At 39.6% G+C, this 11,769-nt stretch overlaps 2 protein-coding genes across 10 annotated transcripts in view; one reads left to right on the forward strand and one right to left on the reverse strand.

Annotated features, from left to right (window-relative positions):
• Positions 1-11,769, reverse strand: part of trip12 (thyroid hormone receptor interactor 12) — a 46,920-nt gene that overhangs the window by 20,507 nt on the left and 14,644 nt on the right. Inside the window, exons 1-5 of one of the 9 annotated variants that reach the window (XM_067594486.1) lie at positions 9,040-9,178; positions 5,327-5,473; positions 4,824-4,949; positions 3,825-4,612; positions 752-857 (exon numbers count right to left, since the gene is read on the reverse strand). In XM_067594486.1, coding sequence (XP_067450587.1) covers positions 752-857; positions 3,825-4,612; positions 4,824-4,949; positions 5,327-5,424 — 1,118 coding nt within the window. In that variant the 5' untranslated portion in view covers positions 5,425-5,473; positions 9,040-9,178. Of the gene's footprint in view, positions 1-751; positions 858-3,824; positions 4,613-4,823; positions 4,950-5,326; positions 5,474-7,115; positions 7,135-7,250; positions 7,379-7,552; positions 7,667-8,084; positions 8,188-8,574; positions 8,726-9,039; positions 9,179-11,769 lie in introns of those variants that run through there. The other 8 variants (XM_067594483.1, XM_067594484.1, XM_067594487.1 and 5 more) reach the window with 8 other exon arrangements.
• On the forward strand, positions 9,158-11,232 carry fbxo36a (F-box protein 36a). The gene is made up of 4 exons (XM_067594496.1): positions 9,158-9,277; positions 9,737-9,845; positions 10,365-10,537; positions 10,769-11,232. The coding sequence occupies exons 1-4, from the start codon at positions 9,158-9,160 to the stop codon at positions 10,916-10,918; spliced, it is 552 nt and encodes a 183-aa protein (XP_067450597.1). The 3' UTR covers positions 10,919-11,232.

An 11,769-nucleotide genomic window follows, 5' to 3' on the forward strand; every position in this document is an offset into this window, starting at 1 on the left:
GTCAGGTCCATCAGGATGATTTCCTTATCCCGTTTGGCCATTTTGCTTTGAAAACTAAACTATCGTCCTGTGATTACTGCTGGGTTGAAATTGCTTGTGTGTGACAGTATGATTGGGATCCGTTACTGCTCTGCCCAGTGAGGTTTTTGGATGAGCAGTAAAACATATTCAGAATTATAAAGAAGCTCCAGCTGCCTTAGACTTAGCTGCTCCTACTAGTACTATTAAATATCCCATGACCTGAATAACTAAAAGCATTCACCGGCAATACTGATAAAGATTGCATTACATTTTATTGGTCATAGTGGCCGTCACTTCATGCATTAACATTTCACATTCTTGGGATAAAATTAAATTTTTTTGAGAATTTTGGCAGGTTTGCATCAACTTTTTTTTTTTAGTCATGCTTTCACCATATCCTGACCTAAGGGCAGAAACACCAGTATGTTTAAATACTCAAATAAATGTACAGGCCTGCAAAAAAGTGGGATGAAAGGGGTGACAGTTCTGAGACTGTCAGCAGGGATGTGCTGATCTGGTAAGTAAATGTGATAAAACTGCTGCTTTTCTGGAGAGCTGACACGCCAAGACACTGCCAGTGTGTGGTGGGATATTAAATAGAAATGATAAGTCTACCCTCGCTGATATGCACGAAACATCTAACTTAAGACTCACAATTTTCATGTGCAGTACTTTTTACAATTTCTACAGTTTACACTACAGTCTTACACTAAGTCACTGTGATTTATACCTGGTGCTGGCACAGGAGCCCGTGGTCTTCTGGCGTGTGCTCCGCCGAAAGCTGGGGAGCTCTGCTGGAGGAGACTCGCTGCGCTTCTTAGTGGATTTTCTCAAACCTTAGATGAAAAAAAACAGTGACATAATATAAATACTTGTGGACAAAGCAACCAATGCTGGTATCAATTACTTTGGCTGGCTTCAATATATCATCAATAAAACAAATACAGTGTGACATTTGTGTTGATCTACAGGTCAGATGATGACAAACATTTATTACCTAGCTGTCATAACTATCCTTGGAATCCACAACAAGTTTCACAAAACAGCTGGTTTGAATTACTCAACACAACAGCATACTTCAAACTATCTTTTATTGCGGTACCACAACAGAAAATATCTATCAATATCACAATTATTGCTCAGAGGTGTATGACAAATCCTGGTTGATAAAGATGTGAGACCAAAGACTCATGATGAAAGGGTTATTTTTCAATAAAGGCTCCAGAAACTGAGTAGCTTTAGTGTTGTCTGGTTAGAGCCCTGTACCACTGACTGCATGGGTATTAATAGTAACCCAACCATGGCCCTATGACAGGACAACCTTCATGCTAGATCTGTGACTCATAATTCAGTAGTATAAAAATAAACATTTTAAATGTTAGGACCATAATTAATAAAAGATATAAGGACAATAAATTTCCATTTCGTACTTCATTTGACCTCACTTTAGTGTCACTCCGTTGAATTATAGCAGGTCAAACCGTTATCCCTCACATAAATTTCTGCGCAGGTTTCCCAAAGATTTCAAATAAAAGTTCAAATTATCTAAAGCAGCTCGACACAGTTACAAATCTCTTCCTATAGTTTAAGCTGCAGTAACATGATTCACTGTGATCAAAATGGCACTGCCCGATGGACAGCCTTACAGAATTACATGCAACGTAATTGTATATGCTTACTCACCATGCTGAAAGTGACACAACCTACGTGTGTTAAAAGGTATTAAAGAGAGATGAACACGTTGTGAGTGAAATGCAGTTCTTTCCTCTAAACAGAAGCAGCTTATGAGTCCTCCCCCTGTCCTCAAACATACCCCTGGTCAGCTGGTGGGCCAACAAGCCAAGCCAACTTAGGAGGGGTCTCTCCATTTGGGCAGTGGGCCCATGGCACAGAGCCCACCGCGGTTTCAATCCTTTCACCTCCCTAGAACAGCCTGACCCCACACTGACCTGGACAGCTACTACTCGCTTGAATGTGTTAATTATACACACCAGATTTCTACTGTAATATCTCTGTATATTTCACCTACTGTCTACCAATTACGTAAACATTTAAAAAAGGTACCTTGTGGAGGTTTTGATGACTAGAAGCACTATGGGAGGAGTATTTTTATGGATACGTCCCCATTTTGTTTGTCATGCACACACGTTCAAGGATGCAATACCCAGTTCCTGCCACCAATTTACACTATGGTGGTTGGTGGTGATGACGCACCAAGTACATGAAGCAATACACCAACAAAAGAACGAAAGAAGAAGACTGCAAGCTAGCAAACAAGAATGTAAACAATGAAGGATTTTAAACATCAACAACATTGGCTTTGCAACATGTTTGTCAGGCCTCAACGATACACACTATACTTTTTGGTGAGAAACAAATAATGTAAACAAGATAGTTGTTTGGTTATGAAAAATAGTAGAGAAATGCCATTTGTTAATTAACATATGGTAACATAAAATAAAAATTGCATCAAAACAGTATTGCTGTGACAGTTTTTCCAGAGAGCACTGACCAGTTTATTTTTCAATTTCTCAATAAAATTTCCTGCTCAATGCATATCCTGGTCATAGTTATTTGATAAATATTAAGGGATCTTTATCAAAATGTTCTGTGTTAATCAGACAATATATTGTTACAGGATTTTTTAAAACTTAAATATCAGCCTAACTGGTACCAAACTCACCCTTCAAACAAGGGCAGGTATCCAAAACTTTCTCACAATACCTTCCCTAATTCACACAGTCAATAAAAACCGAATGCAATGTTAACTCAACCTCCTAGCTATTAGCATAGTCCCAAACCACCAGAGTCCATTTTGAGAGAGAAATATGCTACCTCAATGCTACCTTGTGACAGCATAAAAAGACACAATCTGCACTTCCATAATATTACAACTCAAGTGTTCACAAATCCCAAGACCATATAAAAGCCAAAACAAGGGCTACTTTACTAAAGAGTCTTTATACGTTTGATTCTTAAATGTCTATCACACCTGTGAAATGATACATTTGCTCCACGCTGACAATTGAGTGACCAGCAGTATTTATGTATTGAACCATTCTCAAGTTTCAGGCTACTGGTGCTTAAGTCTGAAATCGGAGCCGTCCCCTCTGCTCAGTGCAGCCCGCAATCAACACATGCAAGCTAGATGTGCTAGTCCAGACGCAAACACACACTCACACACAGACACACTTTATTGTACATAGTGTGTCACCAATTGTATTCATATAAGATACATGTGTGTATCATTTAAGTTACACATATGCCTATATAAGACCTTTTTCCTCCACATATGTAGACAAACTATGCATAATAAATTTTATCTTAAGTCCAGTAATTATCTGTATGATTTACCTCGGTGTTGTTTGTGTCTCATTTAAGCGGCACCAAATACCAAATATATCTGCTCCCAGCGGTGAAGAGTGAGGTTTCGTAACTGATGCTGTGACGCTGCTTGGATCATAGGTCCTGTGACATTTAATCCCAGAGGTGTAACCTCCATCCAAGCACACGAGAATTATGTGCTGACCCTTTACAAGCTCGTCATAACCCTGTTTAACCCCTCAATCTTTTCACACAATTACAATCCCATTTAATAGCAATTACAATTCCCATCACTAAATGGGGGATACAGCATATCAAATCAAATAGGAAACACAAATATTTCTGATATCATACTAAATAGTACTGAAATTGTCTCTTTGCCAAAATTCAGTGAAATAAAGACCTTTTGGCTCTGAAGTGGATTAAAATGAATGTTTCTACTATGAAGAGAGAGGATGATTAAACAGTTAATGACTCACTTGCTAGTTTAGCTTGTAATCCTGATGGCCCAGGTTTGGAGGTCTCAGTTTTTGAGGATCCAGGCAGGGACAGTTTAGGTTTTGGCAGGTTGACTTTGGGGTTGAAGCGTGCTGCCCACTCAAACTTTGAAGAACTGGCGGTTTTGGCCTGCTCCTTGTCCCGGGTACTACGCCGTGGGGAGGGGCTTGAGGCTGAGCGAGATCGACGTGCCTTGGTCTGGTCTTTTCCCTGTTTGACTCTGGCGCCCTGCGTGGTGGCGCTATTGTTGCCTGTGGTTGAGGAGGAGGAAGAGGTGGAGGCAGAGGAGGAGGAGTCTGTCACGTTGCTACACCCAGCTTTGGCTGAGGCGGCCGATTTAGACGCCAGCTTGGTGGGTTTTGCAGTTCTGCCCTCGGTACGATTGGGGAGGGACCCAGCGGTGCTACTTAGACCGGGGAGAGAGTCCGCTTTCTTCCGTTTCTGGACTGGTGAGGCCCCAGCGGCCCCGCTCTTCTTGCTCTGGCCTCGACCTGACGATGCAGGTGGTTCTGAAGCAAGTGATCTCTTCTTGGACTTAGCTGGGCCTTTCTTGGTCTCTGAGGTATTGTCTCTGGGTGGTGGGAGCGATTTGGGCTTCTTGGCAGGGGTCGGTCCAAGGGTGCTAATTTGGTCAGGAGCTTCACTTCTTTTCAGCCCTCGGGTGCCCTCACTTTTTGACTGGTGGCCTGGTCGCTCTTGTTCAGATGTCCCTGCAGCCTCTGGGTCGTCTTGCAACACAAGTGAAGCCACGGACAGAGTAAGACCGCTTCTGCCAGGGAGCAAGAGAGACAACAAAACACCATCTAAGAATATTCCTCCAACCGTGAAAAGTGATTAATTACAGTGCCACATTCATTGTACTCATTCAGATTTAAAACAAAACCCAAAGATGTACAATATGTATGACGTTATTGGATAAAGTACAAACCCTACGACACACACGCACACACAATGAAGTACCAAATAGAGAGGAGGGGTACCTTCTTGAGCTGTGCCCTCTGGACTGGCCAGTGGCTGAGCTGGGTGTGGCTTTGGAAGCCTTAGAATTAGGTCTTCTACTTTCAGGTGGGGAATTTGCTTTATGTTTTACCTGCTCTGACTGCAACCTGTAAGGTTGGAAATTAAAGAGCAAGTAACAGTGTGGGTTTTTTGTAATTAAGCCACAAAAGAAAGATTTAATCAATCCCCAAATCATTTTGGCTGACTTCCTCTGCATATCCTGTGATCATTAACACCTCTGGAGTAGCATGAATAACAGCTAAAACTGAGTTAATCACCATTTGGCTATGATTAAAGCACTAGTACACACCCACCCATGAACTGAGTACAAACACCCCTCTACTGATTTTATAGAATTCATTTGTTGCTCCCTGATAAAAAATACAACAAATGTTCCCCACAAACTATGATTGCTGCCTCTTACTTAATTCACTGGATTGAGATTTTGAATAAAACTGAACGGCAAGTGTGAAGGTAGACTCACCTTCCCGCGACTGTATGGTCTTGTGGCTGGGCCGCAGCAGTGTTCCTCTGTGAACGGCGCAGTGACCCCCCTGGATTGGAATTAGGCCGGTTGGACATTGGCACCTCTCTCCTGAAGGGACATACCCTTTCTAGACACTACCATTCACTGCAATCAAAGAAAGAAACCATATAAGAATACTCTACTACAACCAGTGGGTTGATTTAAAACAAGTTGCTCCGCTGTAGGTGCTGCATGTGACAGTTGATAAAGCTTTTGCACCATTAAGCTCAAGCTCACCACTCTTGTGCATTTGAAATGATCAAAGGCATGACTGTCTCGTCTCATCAATTTGACAGCCAAACTACCATTCATGTAGGGGCAGAAACACCCAATCAAAACAGTGAGTTGAGACTGAAATGAGAAACTACATAAATATATATGTGACTGTGTGTGTGAAATAAGAAATATAAACTATATATGTACAGTAGATTTCCATGATAAAAAAGATTTCATGGTGTCAGTAAAAGTATTCTTCTTTTTACAAAAAAGCAAGATCCACACAGCTCAATTTATGTGCAAGTTTACAGATATATTATATTTACACATACATACATAAACATACTAATATGAACCACTTGCAATAGGTTCCACTAAATTACCTTAAAAATGAACTATTAGTGAGTGTATGAAATGATAACATTATGGTTTTTAGAGACAACACTGCATACAAAAGTTCAAAACAATTTTGTCACCATGTATCATGATGTCATGTACAGATTGGCCTATACTGTAAATGCTATAATTTATTTATACTTTACTTTTAACCCCCATCATGAATGGTAAACTGGCATTCATTCATCCAATAACAACAATAATAGTAATGTTCATCATTAGAATATCGGTTTACATTAAAATAAGGACCCAAGATTCATTTGAGTAAAAATGATTAAGATCACAGACAAATCAAACAACCATGGGAAAGACTGCAAGTCAAACAAACTATACAAAACAGGAATTACCTTTAAAAGTAGTTGATACTCTTTAAAATGACTTTAACATTCCTAGATACCCAACCAACAGAACTTGTTATTATATCGAGTAATCCTTTTAGTCAGCATGTGAAAGAAAATGTCTTTTACATATTAAAAGTAGTATCAGTTATGGATTTCCCACGGGTCAATGACATGAAGGCACTGATAACAGGACAGGTGATGAGTGATTGATATGTTTTGAACACACATACACACTGTATGATGATTTTATCAATTGGTACACAAAGACTACTGAACCACAACTTAAATACATTTTGCCATCTAGAAAAGAGATTATTAAATTTACTCATTTATTAAAGGTTTAAATCATGATATGATTGATCATATAAATACGCCATACTTGGCAAGCTCACAGGGCCATTTTAGGCCTGCACTGACAGTGCATCCTAGTCTTTGTTTATTCGTCCATTCTGACAACTGGTCCCCCACACTCGCCCATAATGTGATTAGTTAAGCACATCAAATGATCGGCAGCTTGAAACACTCGCTGGCACTAAGTTTCTTCTAATACACCACTAAACAAGCACGGCTGTGTCCAATTTTTATACTCATGATTTACAGAGGCCTATATTTCTGACGTAGTTCTCTACCACCACCGACTAGCATGTTTAGCCACTCATATCCTAGCTAGTGCCATACATTTTGACAGTGGCTTAGTCACATCCCTACCTATACAAAAACTCCTGTAAAGCTTGTAACCACTGCTTTCTGAATATTATGCCGAGAAAACGCTAAAAAGGATAGTAATCACATACCAGAGACTCGTTCGTTAAAGTTACGTTGGCTAACGTAGCAGTGGTTAGATGGAAATGCGTAGTTGGCGTACCGGTGTGTCAACCTATTTAGCGTTAGCTCCCTAACTAAACGCACTGATAATTCCGAATAGCTACCTTGTTTGTGGTATGAAACGGCGAAATCTTCACTGAATGGCCAAGACGGGCCCTCTTATGGGTCAAGTTAACGATTACGTCCACCTGAGATTAGCTTCACATCGAAAATGGCAGCATCGACTGAACCGTCTTTCCGAAAGCGGTTTAATGTAATATAGCTCGCAGGCTACCATTAAACCAGCGGAAGCTAACTTGGTATTCTCCCTGCCGTGACACACTGGTCTGTGTCTGGCTGGCGATCAAGTTTAAAGTGAAAAAAATATATATAAATATATACATGTCTCGCAAGCGAGCTAGCTCACCTTCTACACTGTTTGATGGGGTGCTCAAATCAAAAATACATAACTGTCAAGTTGATGGGTAATCAGGCAGATCCTGGATCACTCTCTTAGCAACTGTCAACGCGAATATTGAGACGACATCTAACGTTAGCTGTGAGGATCACTTAATGTTTTCTAAGCTGACATAAGGCCAATGCCTGTCTCTCACTAAAAGCGCTGGTTAGCGTTGTGGCTAACGTTAGCCAGACAGAAACAAGTTGACTATTAACAAGCAACGTGTCAACATATCACACACTTCCTATTTAGAGCTGGGTAAATGGGACCAAAATAACGCCAAGCATTGTATTTATGTTAAGCATCCGAGCCAGAATGACAAGTATCTAGGCTAATTATTAGCAAGCTAATGCTAGCTAAGCGAGTGTTTCTTCCTATGACCGCTCACTCGCAAACAGTAAGCTGACAAAAAATAAACAACTGGCCGTTTGCTGGACAAGCTGGTGTTATTGGTTGGTATTAGTGAAGCTAGCTGTCCGACTGACAATAAATTACTGACCTTACGAATACAGAATAAACTGCTGCAGGGCAGTCACACAAGTTAGCTGAGCGTTGTCAAACCAAACAACAGCGTTATAGCTGTTACCAGCTAACCTTGGCATGCAAGCTAATTAATATTAGCGAGCCTTGTTGTCGCCAGCTTACGCTTTTGCCAGCTCGACAGGATGGTAATGGGATTTCTTTGACAAACTACTAGCTTCGTTACACCACACGAATATAGTCTTTTTTTGGAGTGGGGCACAATTTTGTTAAAAATTGTGTTACAATTGACTAGTTTGTCTAGCTAACAGCTACCTAGCACGTTAACGCTAGCTAGCAAAAAGAAATGGCCTCTTGATACATTTTTAGACACAAAAAAACAGGAAAGCAGAGACGGGATTCGAGATATTTTCGCAACACTGAATCATAATTCCCCCTATGTTATTCTATATTGAACCATCTCGAAGGTCCAAAAGACTGTTGGATGAGATGTCACTGAAAAATTGTACCTTTTGGTATAATGTTGTTACCTATTTGTTCCAGTGTTGTAGTTGTAACAGACAGTGCACCAGCTCCTCTTTTCTCTCTCTAACCCTGCTACTTTCACATCAGCTGAGGGGCCTACAACTGCAATATACATCCGCCTGATTCATCCGCTTAGGGACTACTTAACGGTACTTCTCATTTTAACGCTAAGCTTTCGGCATCTGCTTGTTTTTAGAAAATTAATGTCACTGCGAACACTGGGTATATTTCTCTGTAAACATATATATAAGCTAGCTGGTAAGGTCTTCAGACCAAAAGATGGAACTAACTTTTATTTGCGGGTATACAAACATCAGCGCAACACTGAAGTAACATTAGCTTGTCACAAATATGAAGTATCAGTCCGCTGGGTCGTGACCCCCTCCCCCTCCCCCCTTTAATACACGCACATAAAACACTTATCTATAAATTAATTTGATTTGCATTACCTTTTTGTCATCACATCACACCAGTGTAACATATTTAACATAACATATTATCCATGAAAAAAAACAGTCTTCTCTGCCGTTGAGTAGATATTGTTATTTCAGTTGCTTTTCAGTTGTCATGGTTACAGTTCTGCGTCCAAAAATGGCGTCCTTGCTCGAGGGGCAACTGTTTCAAATTAGTGGTCAGGGTCCACCTCCTCCAAAAGATTTTTTCCAACTTGTTATAACCAAAAATGAGGTAGAGTATTTTTTATTGCATTCTATTTATAAAGTAGAGCCAGAAAGAATAACTAAATGTTGATAAAGTCACTGTTTCAACTAAAAAAGTTAGTTAACCTTGCTGGGCTAATAATAGTGATATTTAACTACTTTGTTGGCTAATTTCAGGCACTTTGAGCTAAGATTTCTGTACCATCTAATACATTTTTTACATGTCAAGCTGAATGATGTGAGGTAAATAGTATGCTAAAGGAATACAGTATATGACGTAAAATAAAGTTGCAGTGTGTTAAAATCATTATGCCTCTGTGTATCCTCTAACTGGTAATTTGTTATTCAAGATATTATTATTATTATCATACATAAATAGTATTTTGGATCCACATGACCATCAGTAGTCAATGCATTGTAAAGTTTTCCTAGTATTAAGTCAAAATATCACTCTGTCCTACAATTCTTTGTTTTTGTCTAACTTGAGGTTATATTGAGATCATGGAAGATTTCTCTGCGACTTGAATGCCGGGGTGCTGCACCCAAGGAGCTGAAGACATCCCATCACGATTTCCTACATCAGAAAATGCCACAGCGTAAGGTTTCTTCACCACAATAGAAACCTATAACGATTATTTTCATTATTGATTAATCTGACAATTTACTTGATTAATAGATGTCTATAAAATGTCAAAAAAATTGAAAAATGCCTGACTTCTTCATATATCTTTTTTTGTTCATCCAACAGTCCTGAACCCAAAGATAATCAGTTTACTATCATGTATGACAAAGATAAGCATTAAATCATCACATATGAGAGGCTGAAACCAGCAAATACTTGGCATTTTTGATTTAAAAATGACTAAATAGTTGATTAATTTTCTGCCAATCGATTAATCGTTGCATCTCTAAACCTAATTACTGCCCAGTAGCCTTACGTTATGTTCATGATGCTGAAAATCTTAACAATTGTTCTTCTTAAGTCTGTTTGAGAAGTGGTGCAGTAATGTTTAGGCTATTTGCTTTAAAGTAAGTCTATCATTTGACAAAAAAAGCTTATTTGGGTTTTCAAGAAATTGATGTCCAGGCTGTACTTTCCCACATTTTATCTGCAGAACAAGTTGGTGCCATTTTTGGGCAGAGGATTCTCGAATATACAATATCTCTTTGTCAAGGAAAGTTTGATTACCTGGAGCGCTTACCTGACGACATGTTACTCAAAATCCTGTCCTACCTGCAGCTGAAAGATATAACACAGCTGGCACAGACCTCACATAGATTCAGAAAGGTGAGAAACTCGAGTACAGTGCTGTTTATATTAACCTAACACAGTCACATCCAGTAAAACTGTATTTGTTTAAAGAATGATATTCCTCAACAGTCAGGTGATGCAAAAAGAGTTTGTTAGTTTCTATTTTGCACTGTCTACGGCATATGTGTAGTACATTTGTGTACACTGACATCCAGACCTCCATTTTGTTTTGTTTTGTTGTGCTGTGCTCTGATTGGACGGTACCAGCTCTGCAATTCTGAGAAGTTTTGGGAGCAGATTGTGAGGAATCGCTGTCCTGAGTTCACCAGTGACATGGATGGCATAGCCAATGCTATGGGCTGGAGGAGGATCTATTTTACCTTCTTCCACACCAGCGGCAGGAAGGAACAGCAGTGAAGCAACCAAACAGTTTAATTACTGTTCTGATACAATTGAAATATAAATGTGTTGACAGTCAGATAGTCAGTATTAATTTTGCCCTTTGTGAAACAATAGGCAGTATTTTAAGTGATGTTTTGTGAGTGTTCAAGTTTCAGATTTAGTGTTAAAATACCAAATTATCTTTAAAACAGATCAGTATTATCCTATTACTTTGACATGTAATGTCACTAATATTCAATACATAGAAACAATTTCCTGCAAATTAAATATGTTGCAAAGAGTGTACATTGTGATCATCACTGTCACATTAACAAATTATATTTATATTATTTAGTGTCCCATATGGTTCCTTCAATCATAAACTCTTAAAGCATACATTTGGAGAACCTATGACAAAAAAAATATTAAACACTTCTACAACTGGAGTGTTGCTGACATCATATCAAGGTCAATGGTCATTTTCACCATATACTTCCTGTTTACATTTGCCAGTGAATTGTTCTTGCGCCCTCTGCTGAAGACCCTCGACGCTCAGCGCTGCCTCAGCCCTACAGCCAGCCCAGTTACTGTGACAATCTGTGCTTTGTTCGCTTTTGCAGCCAGCAGAGGGAGCAACATGGCAATGAAAACTAGAGTCAGATGATGGGAGGAGGAGGAGGATCAAGCAAATAAACCCTTGGGTAACGTGTGCAAAACAAGTGCTGTAATTCTGGTTACCATGACCAGGCCTTAAGACCACAACACACTTATTCTGGAGTATTCTGATTGTACAAATACGTCTTTAAGGGCATCTGCCACACGGGTCTTACCTCACCTGAAACCTGTACAAGCAAGCTACAGTAACATAAGACAAAGGTATGCACTGT

Source organism: Thunnus thynnus, chromosome 7 (genome assembly GCF_963924715.1).
Source record: "Thunnus thynnus chromosome 7, fThuThy2.1, whole genome shotgun sequence".
Classification (NCBI taxonomy): domain Eukaryota; kingdom Metazoa; phylum Chordata; class Actinopteri; order Scombriformes; family Scombridae; genus Thunnus; species Thunnus thynnus.

Coding starts and splice junctions, on each gene's coding strand:
- fbxo36a (XM_067594496.1), top strand. CDS start 9,158: ATGGTTACAGTTCTGCGTCCAAAAATGGCGTCCTTGCTCGAGGGGCAA. Junction 9,846..10,364: donor ACATCAGAAAATGCCACAGC/GTAAGGTTTCTT, acceptor TTTTATCTGCAG/AACAAGTTGGTGCCATTTTT. Junction 10,538..10,768: donor CCTCACATAGATTCAGAAAG/GTGAGAAACTCG, acceptor GGACGGTACCAG/CTCTGCAATTCTGAGAAGTT.